General features: G+C 36.0%; 1 protein-coding gene across 1 annotated transcript in view; it reads left to right on the plus strand.

Annotated features, from left to right (window-relative positions):
• PDE7B (phosphodiesterase 7B) overlaps positions 1-20,259 on the plus strand; it is a 357,977-nt gene that overhangs the window by 103,523 nt on the left and 234,195 nt on the right. Inside the window, exon 2 of the mRNA XM_055432829.2 lies at positions 2,995-3,055. Coding sequence (XP_055288804.2) covers positions 2,995-3,055 — 61 coding nt within the window. The remainder of the gene's footprint in view (positions 1-2,994; positions 3,056-20,259) is intronic.

Raw genomic sequence — 20,259 nt, forward strand, 5'->3', positions numbered from 1 at the left:
AGCCAGGGAGATAATGACAATGAAGAGGACTGCCTTGTGGTCACCAGGCAGGCTGCCATGCCCATTCTTGCTGCTTGGTCATTAGCTTATGTGGTCACTGAACTCAGGCAGGCCATGGCTTTTAAGGAATGCAGGTTTTATGGGAGTTTCAGAAACTTCTCTTGAATTTGTTCATGTCCAGGAAAGGAAGCAAGGCCTCCACCCACACCCACACCAAGCTGCAACTTGAGGGGTAGACCTATGGCTGCCCTTGGACTTGGGTACCCACCCTCCTCTGCAAGCCCCTGAAATTAAGGAAGGAAAACTCTTCCATCCTAGCACATGTGTGGGCTTCATTCTTAACAAAGTGTAAGGGATCAATCACTCCAGTGTTACTTCCCTGTGAGGCCCAGAATATGGATTGATAGAACTTCCTAGCACTTTGTTTCACCAAGGAGCTGAAAACAGTTTAGAAACCTCTGATCTTTCAATTAAAAATAATCATTAACTCTTTCAGGGCATAATAAATTCCCGTTTGAAAAGCAAGTAATACAGGAAATGGATCCTAGCAGTTTGAAAGGGTATAACCTCTGCCAAAACACAAACCAAACAGCAACAGACAGTTGGGTCAGACTCCATGGATCGTTAACCCTCACATTTGCTCTCTGATCAGACTTTGTGGCATATGTTAGCATCCCCATGTTATTTACAGAGAAATGAAGCCTGAAGAGATTAAATAGCATGATAAATATCACATGACATTTAGTTCAGCAGAGTAAAGCCAGGAGAAAACCCATGTACTTTCCGTTCAGTATTCATGCCCTCTTAGAACCTTCGCGTGCACCTGGCCTTCCTCTTCCTGCAGTCCACCCAAACGAGCCAGCAGCTTGCTTCCTTTTCATGGTTTGAGTCAACTGTCCATCTCTGTGCATGATGTAGGTCATCTCAGAAAATGGGTTGATTTGAATGCAATTGGGTCATGCTTTTCCTCTCAACCTGTTCCTCTGTGTACCAGGAAGTTTCATCATTAGATGTAAAGAATGTAAATTCTCAGATCTGGAAGTTGATTTCTTCAGAAATTACTTTGTCGTATGATGTTTTAAGTGTAGGTACAATGAAGATAAACGGGAGTGGAATTAACCAAGTTGTGAACAGTAAAAGAAAGAAGAAAATGGACTAAAGTAGATATTCTCAGTCTTCCTAAGGACAAGGAAATAAGTGGTGAAAACAAATATAGTCTGGTACTAAATGACCTCCATAAGCTCATGGGAGACAGCAGAGAATCAGGATGTGAAAGGCCATTTTTATAATCAGAGTGTTGCAAATGGGGGAAATTCTTACTTATTTTGAAGTATTTCAAGCATAGGAAACAATAATTTCAGGAACAAATCATTATAGAAAAAGTTGATAACCTCCAATATTTCATATACCCTCCAATATTTCATAACTCTGTGTATTTATCCCCTCCCCTAAATTTGATATTTTTTTTCTTTGCCTGTTTTTATGCTTCTTCTGTAAATTAATATATTCGTAAACAATGTATTATTTTTAGATATTTTCAACTTCATAAAAAATGGAGATAGTGTTTTACCTAAAGTAGTTTTACATGGTTTAAACATTATACATATTTTATATGATCTAAAACATATATATTTTATATGATCTAAAACATATATATTTTATATGATCTAAAACATATATATTTTATATGATTTGTTCAAATCATATAAAATATATATGTTTATGTTTTTACAGTAATGTAACCCTAATTCACATTCATTTTTAACTGCCATGTAGCATTCCAATATATGAATAACATTTATGTGTTTTGTAGCTTAATGTTAAAGTTTCACTCATTATCAGTCTAGAAGATGACTTGCTGTATCATAGTCTATGCACATTTTAACTTAGTAAGAATGAAATCCAGTCATTAATAAGTAAATTAATTGAATTTACAAAATTTACTAAGTTGAAATTTAGTAAAGATTTTGCCAAGTTTTCTCCAAAATGATTCCATCATTTTATACTAAAACTCACAGTATATGAGAATATCCATTTTTCTACATTTTTTTACAAACTTGTTTCTGTCATATTTCTAAGTCTTCCTGTATCTTTGGGTTCAAAATAGGCTTCTTTATTTTTATCTTTAATTTGCTGGTTCCTGATTATTAGTGTGGTAGAATATATTCTCTCTGTTAATGACCATTCACATTTCCTCTTCCATGAATTGCCTATGTCCTCTACTACACAGGCTAACAGGCTCTTTTTATCCTTTTTCCATTTCCCTTTGGATTATTTGTTATTTTCTTATTGATTTGGAGGATTTATTTACATGTTTGGGTGCCAACCATTAGTCAAACACATTCATAAAAGTGGTCTAGTCTTAAGTAACTGATTGCATCTCTGGAGTTTGTCTTGCACAAAAATTTTAACAAACAAGTTGCAACTGAGATGTAGATAAGAAAGTTGATATTTCTATGAGTTGATGCTTCTAGAAAAGCATTATGAATGTCACTTTTTCATCATTTCTTTATTTGAACAGAGAGTTCAGAGTCTGGAAGTTCAGAGAGCTAAGTGTATACCACTGAGGTTTGTGTTTGAAAATATCTGCTTGATTGCAGAGTAGGTAGCTTAGAATAATTTCAGTGCTGAAGAAGGACCAATTTTGAGAGTGAATGATTAACCTCAGATTATTAGATCGAATAGATTGCATATCTTCTATTGAAATAGAAACTGTTGGACACTGAGTGCTCTGGCTGTGACCCCTCAGAGGAGCACACAGAGTCAGCTCTGGGCAGGGGCATGAGGCATGCAGGAACAGTCTATCCCCAATTTACCTCTTAGGTATTTTACTACCAGGAAAGTCTCTGATCATGACAAGTGCCTAGATTCAGGTAACTAAAGAAAACACGAAGAATAGAATAATGTTATGGTGATGTCAGGTGACATGGACATGTTGCCTTGGGAATCCTAAAAGGAAATCTTAAAATAATGATGGCTTTCTTTCTATTTCAGAGGTGTGGCGAAATCTTGTTTGAAAACCCTGATCAGAATGTCAAATGTGTTTGCATGCTAGGTAAGATTTCTCATTTTAAATCTGTTAAGCATGTTGATGTCATGTGGGCTTACTGTTGTTCTGTTGCCTTACTGATTGTCTCTTGTTCATATTGTAGAGGGTAATCGGCTCTTTTATAGGTTTATAGACTACTACAACACATTTATATGTGAAACACTTGATGATAAAGAAAGGGTTTGATTGTAATAACTGTCAATAATTCAGGAACCAGGCTTTTGAGCCTTTCAAAATTTTTCTTGGATCATCAGCATAATATCGGGTGCTTTGTATTCAGGCAACTGGAATGAAAACGTAAGAATCACATTGTAAATCCTAAACTAGAGATGGTATACTAGATAAGTAAACTATTTACACCACAGCACAAAGTCCTTACTTACAATGCCTGAGAGAAATATACATTTGAACTAAAATGAAGTCAGCACAACAGTTAGTCATATTGCATTAGTAATAAAAATCATAGCCTCATAATGAATGATAATTTGTTTTTGTGGGATGATATATCATCAATGCCTTTCACAAACTCTTTAATATACTATATTCTGTTAAAAATGAAGTTGATATTATTTTCCTCATTGTATAGATTAGAAAACTAGGTCAGAGAATATAAGAGATGCAATCTAAATCATGGTATAAAAACTTTTAAACTGTAAAATTTTAGGTCTAGTATTTAGTTCTTATTTGAGTCACCGAACTATGTCACTGGGGTAGAAAATAGTGACTCACTCCAGTATTCCTGCCTGGGAAATTCCATGGACAGAGGAGTCTGGTGGGCTACAGTCCACGGGGTCACAAAAGAGTCAGACACGGCTAACAACAAAACAGCAACAACGTGGCTATAGAATAACATATCCACTGGAAAATGAACATTACTGGAAGCACATGAACAATGAATGTAGCACAGCATCCATAAATCCATGTCAAATATCCAGTAGTCCTTAGTCTTAACCACAAAAATGCTTCAAAATGCTAATAATGGGTACAAATGAGAAAGAGATGGAAGTAGAATTCTTTTGTCCAGCTATATGCCCCAACTTTGGATTTTTAAGAAATCATCTTATCACCATATTTATTTGTCAACTAACTCATTTAATTTTCACAATAACAGGATGAATATTTGCTGTTATAATCCTCATTTTACTGAAAGAAAATTGAAGCAGTTCATAACTAAAATGTTGATTATAGCTTCTACATGATCTACTAACTTGAATCAGTTTGAACTGATGATGACTTTAAGTGTATGAATGCATCACTTATTTTGATTGAATTTTTTCTTGTACTGCCTCCCCTGTGAGTTGTTTGATTAGTTTATAGCTATGAAAAGGACAAAACAGACTATCCACTACTGCCTATAGACTTAATTTCAATTAAAGCCAATTATCTTTCCATCTCTTCTAGATAATATGGTATGATTTATATCTCTAACAAGAAGATATTCCTAGCCACCAAATACATTCCCCCAAGGAATGTGCCAAATTCCACAAAATCCCAAGATCAGAAGAATATTTATATAAACCAGCTCTATATTGCTACCACTGTCATAAGAATTTTAGTTGAGTATTTAAATATGTGACAGGTAAAGTCCATCCTAAGCATCTTATTTAATTAGATCATTTATTTAAGTAAATTAAGCCATGGCTTCTCTTTCAAAACATAGATATCTTTGACAATGGCAGTGTATTATTAAGCTTTTAGGTTTCATTAGTTTATTATATTTCTACTTTCTTAAGGATATAGAACTAAATAATATAAAGGAACTATGATAATGGAAGTTTTTATTACATAGATATCTTTGACAATGGCAGTGTATTATTAAGCTTTTAGGTTTCATTAGTTTATTATATTTCTACTTTCTTAAGGATATAGAACTAAATAATATAAAGGAACTATGATAATGGAAGTTTTTATTAAAGACATGGAATAATTAAAGATGGAATAGGAAGAACAATTATACATTTTACCTTTAAAGTAGATGGTAAATATTTATTGAATTTTGAATTGTGAGCTTGAGTTACTCTGATAATTAAAATTATCCCCTCAAAAAGATTACCTCTCAAAAGACTTAGACTTTTTTCCTGCTTATCTTTTTAAGAGGATAGCTGCAAAATTTAATCAAAACACTTAAAAAATCCTTTGAAATCTTAGATGAAAGAGAATATCAAAATAAAATTATTATGGATATCAATACAGGTGGATCAACCCTCCAATAGTGTGTTCACCTGAAGCTGAAGGGCTACCATTTCACAGCAATACCATGCAAGATAATGAAAAAAGAAGTTAAATAGTTTATTCCTTTAAAAGAAACAAGAGAAACTCACAGTGTGAACATGTAACTCACCAAAACTGAGGCCACATCTTGTATGTTATAAAGAAAGGGCATATATTATCAAGAAAGCGCATCTATATAACTCAACAATAACAATAAAGCTCCACTTCACCACTGTCTGAAGTCTTAATTCATCTGTTGCTTCCTTTGAGAGGAATCTGTGACCGGCCCTTACCGTTTCTTGAAGCATTTCTTGAGAAAACTTTTTATCCTCAACAATAAAGGATAGGAATTTCTGCTATTTAAAGGGACTATTAAGTTTTGTAAGTGTTTCTAAGTCACGAATGCAGTTTCTATTTTTGCAAGTCATGTTGTAACCTTTTTATGAACAAATTAAAATTCTGAAACATGAAAATCAAATCAGTAAAGCCTTCATTTCCAAATCTTCACCCCTGGTCATCATATCACCCCAGTACTGAGATCCCTGATGGAGGCCAACCTGAGACATTCGTAGCTTTAAATCGTCAAGGTCTTGGCTCGCCCGCTCCAAAGTCCCTGCTATGCCCACTCATACACCAGGTTTGGAGCTCCTGCCTGGACCCCAGCTGTGCTCCGGTTTCAGCATGTTTGAGATGGAATACGGAAGAATGCCACTAGTCAGGCACACCGTTTGCAGTTTTCTTCTGTCCCACTGGTATGTCCCCAGATCATTTAGAAAATACCATTTTTATGCTTTCTGTTGTTTACCTCACAAGCCAACCTCATCAAACTCACACTTTTGGGTCATTAAGTTCAATGAGGTATAAGTGTAAAATTCACTTGAAGTTACTGAAATTCTGAGTTCAAAACAATTTTAAATGAGAGCAAATCCATATTGTCATGTATGGGTCTTTGGTTTCTACGGTCTATGTTTCTACGTTCAGGGGGATGGTTTGTGTTGGATAAGAAGGTAAATAAAGATGTACTGCAGAGGTGGCTGCAGAGTACTAAGTATATACTCCTTTTTACCAGTAGTTGCACTTTTATTACAAACAGTACCACTCCAGTGTTCTTGCCTGGAGAATCCCAGGGACGGAGGAGCCTGGTGGGCTTCCGTCTATGGGGTCACATAGAGTCGGACACGACTGAAGTGACTTAGCTGCAGCAGCAGCAAATTATTACTGCAAATAATTTGGTTTTCCCAAAAGATTGTATCAGTTAATCCTTTTCCAATTTTATATATGTTCTCTTTTAACTTTTTTGTTCTCAAAATCTTGGCTTTTGTTTTCAAGTACATAATAGCCAATTTTATTTTTTAATTAATTTTTATTGGCGTATAGTTGTGTTAGTGTATGTTGTGTTATTTTCTACTGTATAGTAAAATGATACTGTCATGGGGACAAGTGTGTTAAGCACCAAATTGTTATAAATATTGCTTTCTTCTTTCCTTCACCCTTAAGGAGTTTGAAATTTCAAACTCCCATCCGCCTCCTTCTTAAAAAAATTTAGTCATAAGATTTCTCTCAAGTTCAGATAGACCTCAAAGTTTATGCAAATGTATCAAAGAGTATACACTATATAGTAAGATGTACACACCATATAGTAAGTACCTTAAATACTGGTAACGAATTGATGTTAAAGGAAGAAGGAAGTGGGAGAGAAATGATCTCTCATTGCACAATTAATGCCTGAAGGGTGGCCAGCTCCTCAAAGGATTTTATTTTTCAAAGTATAATGAAAGCATTAGGTACAAAGAACCAAGAAGAAACTACATAAAATGATCAATGTTGATTCACTTCTTAGTTCATTTGCTAACTTCTTTCTGGGAAATGCTAAATGCTGGAGGGGGAAAGTTTCTCAAGAGAGTTCCCAATCACACTTGGTGCCTCTTCTTTCCCTTATAATTTTACAATTTGAATTTTCATTGGCTCTGCTTTTATTTCATATTTGATTCCTTTCATGCTATTTGGTGTCATATCATTTTCATATAAGTATGTATTTTCTTACCTGCCATGGCTTAGAAAGGGGTGTTCATTGTCATGTTTCTGGTTGAAATTTTTTAATAAATCATTTCAAGTGATCATCAGTTTTCAAAGCAACAAAATACCATAAAAATCAATATTTTTATAACATTCAACATGAGCACAGGGAGACCTGCTTTCTGGTCCTACTTCTGAAAAATTAACTGGATACTCTCAGAAGTTGTTTCATCTTTTAGACTACAATTTATAGTTTTTCTGCCAGGTATCAATAAAACTATCTGTCCCTTCCAGCCCAGAGGTTGTTCTGGTAATGCAGAATGTGATGTTCTGTGAGGAGACATTGCCTACTATAATGCTCTAGATATGGCGTATGCATTAATAAATTAACAAATAAACAATAAACAACTGAAAATAAGCAAATTGATGATGAACAATAATATACTAATAAATAGTAAATTAGTTATTGATGATATGAACAGTGTTTAGAAAAGCAATTGAAAAGATAAACCATTATGTGAGGGCAATTTTTTAAAATATTAAATACACTGTCCAAAATTTTGTTGCACCTCAAAGGCATCATCTAATATTCATTCAGCAGATATTCGCTGACTATCTGCTATATGCAAGGTGCTGTGCTAGGCACTGAGAATGCAAAGGCCAGTGAAGCACAGAGGGTTTCCAGTCCAGGCAGAGATTCAAGTCCCAAACCACAAAATCTGCAATGCCAGCTTGATAGTGACACTTGATATAAAAGAAATAAAGTGTGTTGGGATTTCAGAAGATGAAGAGAGTGCATGCAATTGGCATATGATGACACATAGATTGAGCTATGCAAAGACCAAGAAAGAGGCAGCGTTCTAGGTGGATATATGACCATATTTAAAAGCCCAAATACAGGAAAGTTGAGGAAGGAAGGGCGTGTTTCAGGCCACAAGGAGTATGAAAGGATAAATTAGAAAGGAATTTGAGGCTTTATGGTAGACAGTTTGACTGTTAGCACCCACTCTAAAAGTGACAGAAGTACCAAATGATAGAGCATCACGGTCTCTTTTGTTTAGTTGGTTAGAGAGTATTTTTTAACTTTGATAGACAGTATTATAAAATATTCTATATCTAGCTTCTATTGGGCAGTATTGATGTAGCTGTTCACCAAATACTTGTGAAATTAAATAATTTTAACCTACTGTGATGAAAGTGAAAGAGGAGAGTGAAAAAGTTGGCTTAAAATCAACATTCAGAAAACTTAAGATCATGGCATCCGGTCCCATCACTTCATGGCAAATAGATGGGGAAACAATGGAAACAATGACAGACTTTACTTTGGGGGCCTCCAAAATCACTGCAAATGTTGACTGCAGTCATGAAATTAAAAAACGCTTGCTCCTTGGAAGAAAAGCTATGACCAACTTAGACAGCATATTAAAAAACAGAGACATTACTTTACCAACGGGCTTCCCTTGTGGCTCAGCTGGTAAAGAATCCGCCTGCAATACGGGAGACCTGGGTTTGATCCCTGGGTTGGGAAGATCACCTGGAGAAGGGAAAGGCTATCCCCTCTAGTATTCTGGCCTGGAGAATTCCACGGACTGTATAGTCCATGGGGTTGCAAAGAGTCGGACACGACTGAGTGACTTTCACTTTCACTTTAGCAACAAAGGTCTATCTAGTCAAAGCCATGATTTTTCCAGTAGTCAAGTATGGAACGGTAAGTAATAATAACAACATTATAATGTACTATATTAGATTTGTTAAGGATCAAATAGCATAATAAATATTAAAGCATTCAGTAAACTATTAGAGGTTCTAGAAATATAAACATTGTTTATTAGTAGCAGTAGCTAAAATGTTCTAAGTGCTTTCATTTTATTTAATATTAGTAGCATTCTTTATGCAGACCAACAGCTTTGGCATGTTTTCTGTTTCAGTTTGCTTCAAGTAAACAGGTATTTTCAAGAACATGTTTGCAATCTAGAAATAAGCGTATCATCTTCATAGGTTATTAAAGAAAGATTAGTGTAAGGACAATTTTATTTGTACTTAACTTTGTAAAACTGAAGGTCTATATTCAAAGACAGAAGTTTTCAAGTTGCTTAACTTTGATTTACCAAGATTGAAAACTTTGGGAATTTGAATCAATTTTGACATACTTACGAAGCAGTTCATTCTTATTATGGGAGTATGTCATCTCACTCCTCCTATATGTATATGCTTCCCTGGTGCCTCAGTTGGTAAAAAACCTGCCTGTAGTACAGGAGACGTGGGTTTGATCCCTGGGTAGGGAAGATCCCCTGGAGAAGGAAATGGCAATCCACTGCAGTAGTCTTGCCTGGGAAATCTCATGGACAGAAGAGCCTGGTGGGTTACAGTCATGGGGTCACAAGAATTGGACACAACTTAGCAGCTAAACCACTACCATGTCCAAGGATGATACTTTCTAACTCTTAGAAGATAAAAAATTGAAACTTGGACATTCCCAAGGAATGGTAAAGAGGGCATTCTCCTCATCACTCACCCAGGGCCCTGGTTTGTTTTATTTTTCAGTGTGCCTGTCATCAAATGACCTATTTTGTGTTTGTTTATTGTTCTCTCCCAGCCTCATGGTAACACCCATCCTTATAAACAGAATGCAAATGTAAATATCGTGAAAGCAAGGAATTAGTTTATCTACTACTAAGTGTCCAGCATCTGGAACAGTGTCCAGCCACCTAGCCCCTCATTAGAGCTTAATATTTGCTGAATGGATACCGATGCATTTGTTGAAATAGCATAATCATCTGTAAAGTGTAGGCCAGATGTGTCAAATGCTGATGGGTATGGCATTTAAAATCCTCTGCTAACTCAGCCAAAGAATGGGTCAGCTCTTAAGCAAACTAAGTGGCAGTTGCCCAGGCATATTACTCTGGGTTAGAGGATGTAAAGTGCATAGTTCTCCACAAATAAGCAATTAGAACCTACCTATAAGAATAGGTGATTATCAGATATTTCTTGAGCACTATGCTATGCCCAGCCCTCTGCTAGTATTCCTGTGAAAGCTGATGTAATAGTGCATCTCTAAGTAGAATCCCTGTCACCACCATTTGTCCCAAGACAATGTCATTTCTGTCTCAACCCAAAAATAATGTTGGGTAAGAAATACAGCTTTTAATAGTATTCCACTGTAAATTTTTTTTTATAGATTTGTACTTTTTTGTTGTTTTTTATTTTTGGCTGTCCTGGGTCTTCATTGCTATGCAGGCTTTTCTCTAGTTGTGACGAATGGAGGCTACTCTTCCTTGACAGCTGTTAAGTATATGTTTACTAATGTGTATCGATTATAAACATCGATTATAAACAACAAATATGGAAGTTGTCAAAGAATGAGACAAACTAATTTGTATTATAAAAAAGATAATTTTAGATAAAATAAATATCTGATCCAATTTTATCTTTGAGCTATAACATTTTGTCATATCTAAATGCCAAAAGATATTTTTATCAACTTCCCAAAAGATCAGTTCCGATGAGATAGCGAACTGCTGGTAAAGAAAGTGCAGTTTCCATAAACCCAGAGCTTGCACACTGACAGATCAATGCAAGTTCTCAACTTTTGTGAGGCTAACTTGGACACTATTAAAAAGTAATTACTGATGTTTTTGCTCCAAAAATCTTAAAAGCCATCTAAAGGTAGGTTATATACAATAATAAGCAAATGCAAAGAATTTGTTTTTGCCGACTTTCGGGTAGTCAACCATGTATGAGTTTAATACTTTTGGTTTGCAGTCAAAATTTAAAACTTTTTATGACTTGCAACTTAATGAGATAGTTAACATTATGATATCTTATATATCTTCATTTTTATCTTTAACTAAATTCTGGACTTGAAGGTTCTAATTCTATGTAACACAGTAGAAAATTTATTTTTGAAAGAGACTGTCACATTTTTAAGTATAAGAAAATAATACCAGAAATGCTAAGAGAGTATAGAACTTGATAAGATTGGGGAACATCAGTATTTTCATATTTCAGTAATAATTATAAACTAAAAATCTGAGTGTTTTTGAATTATGTGTAGTAAGCATATGAAAAGATTTTCCATACCAAGCTTCCTCCTAAAATTATATTGCAGAGATTCAAGAAGTACGTGAATTGTATTCTGCTGGACTACAAAATGCAGGGTGGGTTATGAAGACAAAACCCATGAAATTACACAAGTCATTTGCCAAATATTAGGATTGAAGCTGGCAAGAAGTAAGGGTGCTTACTGGGGCTTCCTAAGAGGTGCAGTGGTGAAGAATATACCTGCCAGTGCAGGAGACGCAAGAGACATAGGTTCGATCTCTGGGTCAGGAAGATCACCTGGAGTAGGAAATGGCAACCCACTCCAGTATTCTTGCCTGGACAGATGACCCTGAAAAGCTACAGTCCATGGAGTCACAGAGAGTTGGACACAATTGAGCACATGTTCAGGCAGTAAAGGTGTATATTAAGCAAAGATTTGTTGGGGTTTGAAATGGTTGCACAGTTACTAGTAGACCTTGAGTAGACCTCTCAGTAGACCTTGAGACCATAAGGTTGCAGCTGGCATTTGCTAGCAAATTTTGTTTTGAGAACAGCTAGTTATGTCCTTGAGTGTGATACAGTTCAGAATATTCAAGTTCTCAGTGATACAAGAATGTGTCTGAAACCACATCCACCATGGCCACCTACTTCCATTTTGGATGCCTGAATCACAGTTACTCCATTTTGATTTTTAAATGCTTTCTTTTCTTTAATGGTTCAAACAAATAGGCCACAGACAAGCTGTTTTGGTTAGCTCAAAGTTCAAGTTGAATTATGTATAAGCCAGAATGACTTCCTCATACCTCAATAAGTGAAAATTTCTTCCATCAATACAAACTTCCAGTTATGAGATTAATAAGTCACAGTATTCTATTGTTTAGCATAGTGAGTATGGTTAATAAAGCTACTATATATACTTGAAATTTCCTAAGACAGGAGATCTTGTATTCTTACCACAAAAGAAAAATGGTAACTTTGTCAGGTGATGGATGTGCTAATTAATTTCACTGCAGTACCCATTTTACACAGACTTGGACAAAACTGAACACACACACATATATATTAAAACATCAGGTTGTAAACCTTTTAAAGATTATATTGTGCAACCTAAATGCATACATTTTAAAGCTTTACCTCAGTAGAGCTGGAAAATGTTTTTAAAACCATAAAATTATATTGCAGTGTCAAGAAAATGCATTTGAATATTTTGTCTTGTTTTAGAAAATCTAATACTTGGAAAACATAGTTGAACATTTTGGAAGTACATATTGAATTCAAAAGTACATTTTCCACATTTCTCAGGAAAAGTTTAACATCTTATTTCCAAATTACTACTTTCTTTATAGAACAGGTTTGTTAATAATTAGTTCCACCAGGCAGTCATTGGGAAAAGTACCTTACTTTATCTGTTATTTTACTATTTGTATGAGACTTCTTTCATGGATTATGTTTACAAGATGATTGATAATGAAATGCCAAGATAGTTTTGGGCAACAGTATATGAAAGAATATGATTGTGTTGTGGGTAGTTTAGGAGATATTTGGAACTTGGTCATCCCAGAGCCTAAAGCAAATTAGTATTTGAAGGAGATTACTTTTTTCATATGTTGCTTTCATAGTAGTTTCAGGCTGAAAGTAGCTTTGAGAGTCAAGTAGAAGGAGCCAATAATTTCTATCAACCTATCTACCATCTAGACTCCTGAAGTTCAGGGTCAGGTCTCAAACTTGTAACTACACAGAGTTGTATGAAATTTTAAGCCATTACAATAAGTAAAGGATTTTTCCCTGTAGCAATTATACTGTTAGAAATGGAGTAGTATCTGATTTACTTTTTTGAAAAGAAACAGTTTGAATGTCAATTTTCTTTGCATTCTTGTAGGAAAAACTTCTTGGGAGATTCATTTCAAATGTGAGCATCTTTAAAAAAGCAACTTTTCAATTAATTTAGCATTGGTAAATGTGAACTAATCTGTGTACATGTGTCCAAGCTTATATATATCAATAGCTTGCTATCCCTCAGCAATTGAAATTGTAGTTTGTATATTGACTTAGCACTTCTAGTTCCTCTGCTATTAGTTTATTTAGCTATTGATTTATTTAGGTAGAAAATTCTTTTCTTACATTTTTATTGAAGGTTAGCTTAAATTCTGATAAATATCCAGTTTTTAGATGTACACTTCATTCTTACAAAATTAACACATCCATGTAAAACCACACAGATCAATGTAGACAGCTTCCCTCATACCACTTCCCAGACATCACCTCCCAGAGATCCAGACTCACTGACTTCCATCACCATCCCCTAACTTTGAAATTTTTAAAAATAGACTCAGAGAGCATATTCTTTTTTTCATCACCTTCTTTAATTCAGCATTGTCTGTAAGATTCATCCATTCTGCTGCATATGGCTGTAATTCATTCCTTTTCTGTTTCTTTTGCTATAGAGTTCCAGTTCCAGTTCAGTCACTCAGTCGTGTCCTACTCTTTGTGACCACATGAATCACAGCACGCCAGGCCTCCCTGCTATAGAGTAGAGGTCAGCAAATAACTATCTATGGGCTAAGATTGGCCCATCACTTGTTTGTATATAAAGTTTTAGTAGAATACGGCCATGCCCTTTCATTTATATTTTGTCTAAGGCTGTTTCTACACTGCTTTGGTAGAGTTGAATAGTTGTGTTAGACAGCATATGATTTCCAAAGCCTAACACATTGCAGAAAAAGATTTCTGAGCACTGTTATAGAGTGTTCCAGAGCATGTATATGTACATGTGAATATTAATTCTAGAGGTAATGAACATTTGGCTATCCCTAGTTTTGGACTATTAAAAATATTAATAATACAGCTGTGAATATTCTTGTACACTTCTTTTTGTGCACAAAATTACACATTTTCTCCTGAGTACTTAACCTGGAATTGCAACTGGTGGATCATAGGGTATGTATATGTTCAACTTTAACTGATTTTGTCAAATAGTTTTCCATAGTGACTGTACCAATTTACCTTCCCACCAGCTGTGTATGAAAGTCCCAGAAATAATTTAACACTTGATAATTATCATCAAGTAAAAGTTAGAATGCATATTTCATCATTCAACTCAGTACAAACAATATTTCATTTAACAGACTTCAATGAATATCACAATACATTTATGTAAACAAATCATCCAATTCATAACAGTAGTAATGAAGCAGGTATATTTTATTTTTTGATTTTCAGTAAACAGACATGAGTTGATGGAGTTTGTTGCATGAAACAAATTTATAGTTATTCTTTGTCAAACAGTTAGGATTAAATGTCCCACAAGTGATCCTAGGAGATGCCTCCCCACCCACAGTGGAACCGTAAACAAAACCCCAGTTCATAAATACTCTTTTCTGTTGAGATAATTAATTTCCATTTCTTCTTTTACTAAAATAATACACATCTATCTTTTTTACAGATCTGAAGTTACATTAAGTTATAAAATAAAAGTTATGATATGAAAATTATAGTTAAGGCTTCTAATTGTGAAAAATCAACAGGCTAGCCCCTCACTATGAAATCACATAGCATAGTGATTCTAAACTTAACCCTCATGTGTTGTTTCTGTGGGTTTGTTCACACTTGCTTTAGGAATGAAGCAAAAGGCATTTTCATTTTGCTCTTTCTAGCAGTTTCCTTCAGTATGAAGTATGTCCAGGTGATAATAGGAAGGTCACCATTGCTCAATATCAGAATTGAGTCAAATGAGAGAATTATAATTTCCCTATACTCAAGAAGTGCTTTTGGCTGCCTGGATGATGGGATCATAGATTATTTTTATTTCCTTCCTTTTGTCTCTTTATGTTTTCCAAGTGTTCAACAAAGAGTAAGTACTCATTTTGCAATCAAAGAGACTTTAGGTAGTTTTCTGGTTTCTGAGGACACAAAGATTTTTGTAGTTGTTTGCTTTACTAAAACCTACACCTGAGAAGTGTCAAAATGTGAACACTTACTCTGGTGGTGAACTAGCTGTAAATGAAGGGGTATTTTCAACAGAAGCTGTGCCTTGGGGTAACCAACTGCTACACTACTCTGATTGCTACTTTTTGGAGATAAGTTGGACTTTTGTTGAACTCTCTCACAGAGTCACCTTCCCTCAAATGAATGGACTTTCTGAGATCGGCCATTCCCATTGCAGAATATATGTTACATCTGTGCCTTGTGTCATAGGTAAAAAGTGCCACCCATTGACACACAGCCCATGAAATAGCACTGAAGTTGCAAAACAATATGAAAGTCAAGTAACAGGTTTGTGGTTCCATAGCAAATGGAAGCTTTCCAGAACAAACGCTAAGAGCCTGTTGCACCAGGGATGGGAGAGGGCTTATTCCACAAATGCTATAAAACAATGTAGAACAAAACACCGTGGAACTTCCTTGGGTTCTCAGAATTGTTAGATGTAATACACACACAGACACACATGCATGCATGAACACACGTACACAAGCAACCTGCCTCCTCCCCAGAGACCCCTTCGAGGTGGTACAAGAGGTTTTTCATTTATTTCAAGAGACTTCAGCTTTCATTAGACTAAAAGACAACTGCCCATTTCCAAGTTCAAGATCTCTATTTTGTTCCTTTCTTCTCACCTGGGACCCAAAAAGCACAAGATTTTAATCTAAGAGAATAAAGGTATATAAGCAGGTTTTTTTTGCACAGCCAGTTAGTTTACTTTCAGTATTTGGAGAAAAGAAAAGGAGAAATGTTTAATAGCTCTGAGTGTCCTAAAGTGTCTCAAATAAAGAAAGATTCTGCTAATGTAAAACCATATAAAGAGCTACATATATACCATGTTTTGCCAAATATAAAAGATTGCATATGTGTGTGCAAGGGAAAATTTAGCAGTAGGAAAAAAATTTAACTTTACTTGATTCATCATATTTTCCTGCATTTCACAGCTCTCCTACCATCTACATGCATTACTTTTATTAATATTTTTACTCTTTTGCAAACTTCCCTGGTAGTCCAGGGGTTAAGACTCCATAGTTCCACTGCATGGGGTCCAAGTCCAGTCCCTGGTTGGAAGTGTATGTGTGTCTGTGATGCATGTGTTACTCTTATAATAGAAAAACCATAAACATAAAGGGCCTTAGGCAGTGAAGCTACGTTGTGTGATCCTATAATGGTAGATACAAGTCATTATAAATTTGTGCAAACCCAGAATGTGCATCACCCAGAGTGAATGTAATGTAAAATTGGAACTTTGGGTGATAATGATGTGTCAGTGTAGGTTCATTGATTGTAACAAATGTACCCCTCCAGTGGGGATATCCATTATGGTGGGAGCTATGTGTATCTGGGGTAAGGGGGTGATGCTGGTAACTATAAACAGCTAAAAAGGGATAAAAAGCCATGGGGGGAAGGCTGAAAGCAGTGTGTTATTGTGCTTTGGTGAGCTCTGCAGAGTTTCTGAGAGGCTGTCCAGGGGGACTTTGGTATCAAACTTTCCTGAGAACTTAGAGACAGGCGAGCATTTGTTCAGGCTCTATCATTTAGTTTATTGTTTTATCACAGGAAAATTAAAAATGTGTTGTGACCTCTTTAGCAACCTCTGTTTTTTAAATAAAAAGATTTTTTTCTGGGTTCATTTTTAAAGTAAACCATCCACTGGAAGGAAATTCAGTGACTTCCCTAAAAATCCACAGCTTCTGAATCTTATCCATACCCATTGTCATTACATAGAGCAGAGTTAAATAGTAGTACTAGACTAAGATTTCTAATGTCTGCTTATAAATTAATGATTAGAGAAAGAAAAATTGTGTGGCATTTTGCTTATAACATGAGCCTGGCTAATCCAGAATTTATAACACATAATATTCTATAACTACATGATTTGCTAATGTGATTTGTCCAACAAAAATGGATACTGAGTCTTAAAAGTCTGTATACTCCTCTACACATTAGAAAAACAGCAGAGAATAAAACAAACAAAATTCCTACCCTAACAGAACTTAGATTCTAGTGGGATATGACAGTTGGGGGAGGATGGTAAATAATACAAATCTTGTACTTTTAATTTAATATTTTAATTTTGTACATCTTAATTTTAAAGATCTTGTACATCTTCAATTTAAAGAGAACAGTGGAAGAAATTCTACTGAGGAAGAAATCAGGCAGGGTGCCTACAAGGATGGGGTAAAGATGGGAGAGGTAGAGGCAGTGGTACAGATTTTAACTAGAACTGCCAAAGCTTTCCCTGAGAAGTGGGCATTGCCAGGCCCTGCGGAAGAGTGTCCTGAAGCAGGAGGCAACCTGGGCAGCCCACGAAGCAGAGGAAGAAGAGTGTGCAGAGGCTCAGGGATGTGGAGGAGGAGCTGAGAGGTCCTGGAGACGGAGCCTGTGTGTCACTGTGAGGCCTCTGGATTTACTCAGCTGAAGATGAGAAACCATCAGAAATTTTTGTGCACTGGTTTCACATAAGTGGACTTCCATTTTAAAATACTGGATTTTTAAAAATAACATGTTAAAAAAATAACAAAGTAAGGAAAGAGTGCTTGCATCATAGTTTTGGAGAAGTATATTCTCACTGGACTGAAAGAGGTACTTGTAAGAATGTATTTAGGAAAATAACAGTGAACAGATTTAATACTACATGTTCCAAATAATTGAAATGATTCATGTTCATCTAACTTACCAATAGAAACTAGAGGAAGTATCACTTTAAAGTGGTTAGGATTTAGAAAAAAAAGGTGATTGGCAGTCTCATCTCTAGAAAAATTTCCCTTCTTCGGGGAGTTCTTTATTTGAGTTGTCTTTACAGTGACTTTTTTAATAGAGATATTTCTGTGTTTCCTTCTTAGACTTTTTACTTTCCAAAATAGTAGGTTGGAATCACAGCTAATGGTATGCTCAGGAAACCAGTTTCTCTAAAAACTAAAGGAAAGGGAAACCTCTCCTTTTTCAATTATCTTTAAAAGTAAGTGCTTGCAAGTACGAACAGAGTTAAGCACGTCCTGAGAGTCATGGCAAAGAACGGACACACTGGATTCTTGGAAAGTGATGCACCCACCACCCACATCATCGTGCCACTGACCTAGACTAGTTTGTGAACGGCGCCCCCTGGAGTTGCAAGGTGGGCCCTAAGAAGGATGAAATAAATTGTTAACAGTCTTGGCTCCTCTGAAGCCCACTTTGTCTGAAAGCCATGGACTGATGCCAGTGTTTTCTTTGACTTATTCAGTTAGAAAATAAAGATACCAGCATTTCTCTGCTCCCATTCACTTTAATTTTACCTCAAAAGAAAAAATGTGTAAGAATTTCTTTAGAAAAAACAGTAGAGAATTTATAACATAACTCAGAGAAAGAGTCCCAAAACACAATATACAATTGTCCATTCTGTTTACAGTAATAACTGAGCATCTACTGTAATCCTGGAACTAATGCTTGGTAGTAGAGATAGGAAGAAATAGTAGGTCCCCATCCCCTAACCTTCTTATGTTCTAACATTATACCATCCGACTCTTCAGCTCTATAAGCGAAAGGCTATAGTAGCAGAGAATGGGACATGATCGATCCCTTCTCTGTGGTGGTATTTTTCTTTAAAATGTGTGTATACTCACAGACACACATTAGCCCAAGATCTCATCCCCTCAGAGTTGTTTCATTCTAATCCTGGTGAAGTACTGATGGGCCCAGAAAACTCAAATGAATATGTTTGATTGAGAGTCCAGAGACTTAATTTCATGTCCTACCTCTTCCTCTAACACTATGTCACAATTTCTTTCTATCTCAAATTCTTTGTCCTTCAAATGTTCCCAACAAAGTCCCCTAACTAATGCCTACCTTACATTGTTTATGAGTTTGCAGATAAAGTGGTAGGGAGTAAAGCACATGGGAAAAACACTGTCTAGACCATCATAAGGTCAATTTTTAAAAACTGTTCTTTGGGAGTTCAGAGGCTAAGACTCCATGCTCCCTGTGTAGGGAGTCCAAATTCCATCCCTGGTCAGGGAACTAGATCCCACATTTTGCAACTAAGAGTTTGCATGCCACAAGTAAAAAGACCCCACATGCCACAACTAAGACCCCGTTGTAGCCAAATAAATAATAAAAGTAAATTTAAATAAATATTTTTAAAAAGAAACTGGTAGTCAAGCGAACTAGCCTTTGCTTTAACCTTCCTTCAGTGAAAGATAACTAATTGAACAGATTTGCCATCACCAACGGAGAAGGCAATGGCAACCCACTCCAGTACTCTTGCCTGGAAAATCCCATGGACGGAAGAGCCTGGTAGGTTGAAGTCCATGGGGTTGCTAAGAGTCAGACACGACTGAGCGATTTCACTTTCATGCATTGGAGAAGGAAATGGCAACCCATTCCAGTGTTCTTGCCTGGAGAATCCCAGGGACGGGGGAACCTGGTGGGCTGCCATCTATGGGGTCGCACAGAGTCGGATATGACTGAAGTGACTTAGCAGCAGCAGCAGCCATCACCAATATTTCAGCTTTTGAAAACGCTGCAGCAATGATCTGAAGGAGACAGTATTGAAACCTGTGACCTGGGATCAGAAGTAACAACTCTTCTACTATCAGGCACCACTAGCAGACTTGGCCAGCGAATATCCCTGGAGTAAATTTCCTGATGAACTTTATAGGGTTTATGTCCACAATTGTCCATTTTAAAAACCACTGATACTGAATGTGTATTAAATTAGATGGTTTGGCTTATCTTTATTTCCAAAAATACATACTGACTACGTAGGAAAGTTTTTGGCAGAATGAACAGTGGGATAAAGAGGTGGCAACAAGAGGTCAGGGGAGGAAGGTCATAAATGATAGCAAAAGGGAACCGAGGCACAGAGGTTGGACCTGAAGACCCACTGAGACTGCAAATCCCCAAGCTAAAGTAGCTGCGAAAAAAGAAAGTCAGTGACTCTTGAGGAAATACTCTGTTCAGAAGACTTGGCAAGAATACTGTGG

The sequence above is a fragment of the Moschus berezovskii genome, chromosome 10, assembly GCF_049115385.1.
Source record: "Moschus berezovskii isolate FMDL1 chromosome 10, NW_MosBer_1.0, whole genome shotgun sequence".
Lineage (NCBI taxonomy): Eukaryota > Metazoa > Chordata > Mammalia > Artiodactyla > Moschidae > Moschus > Moschus berezovskii.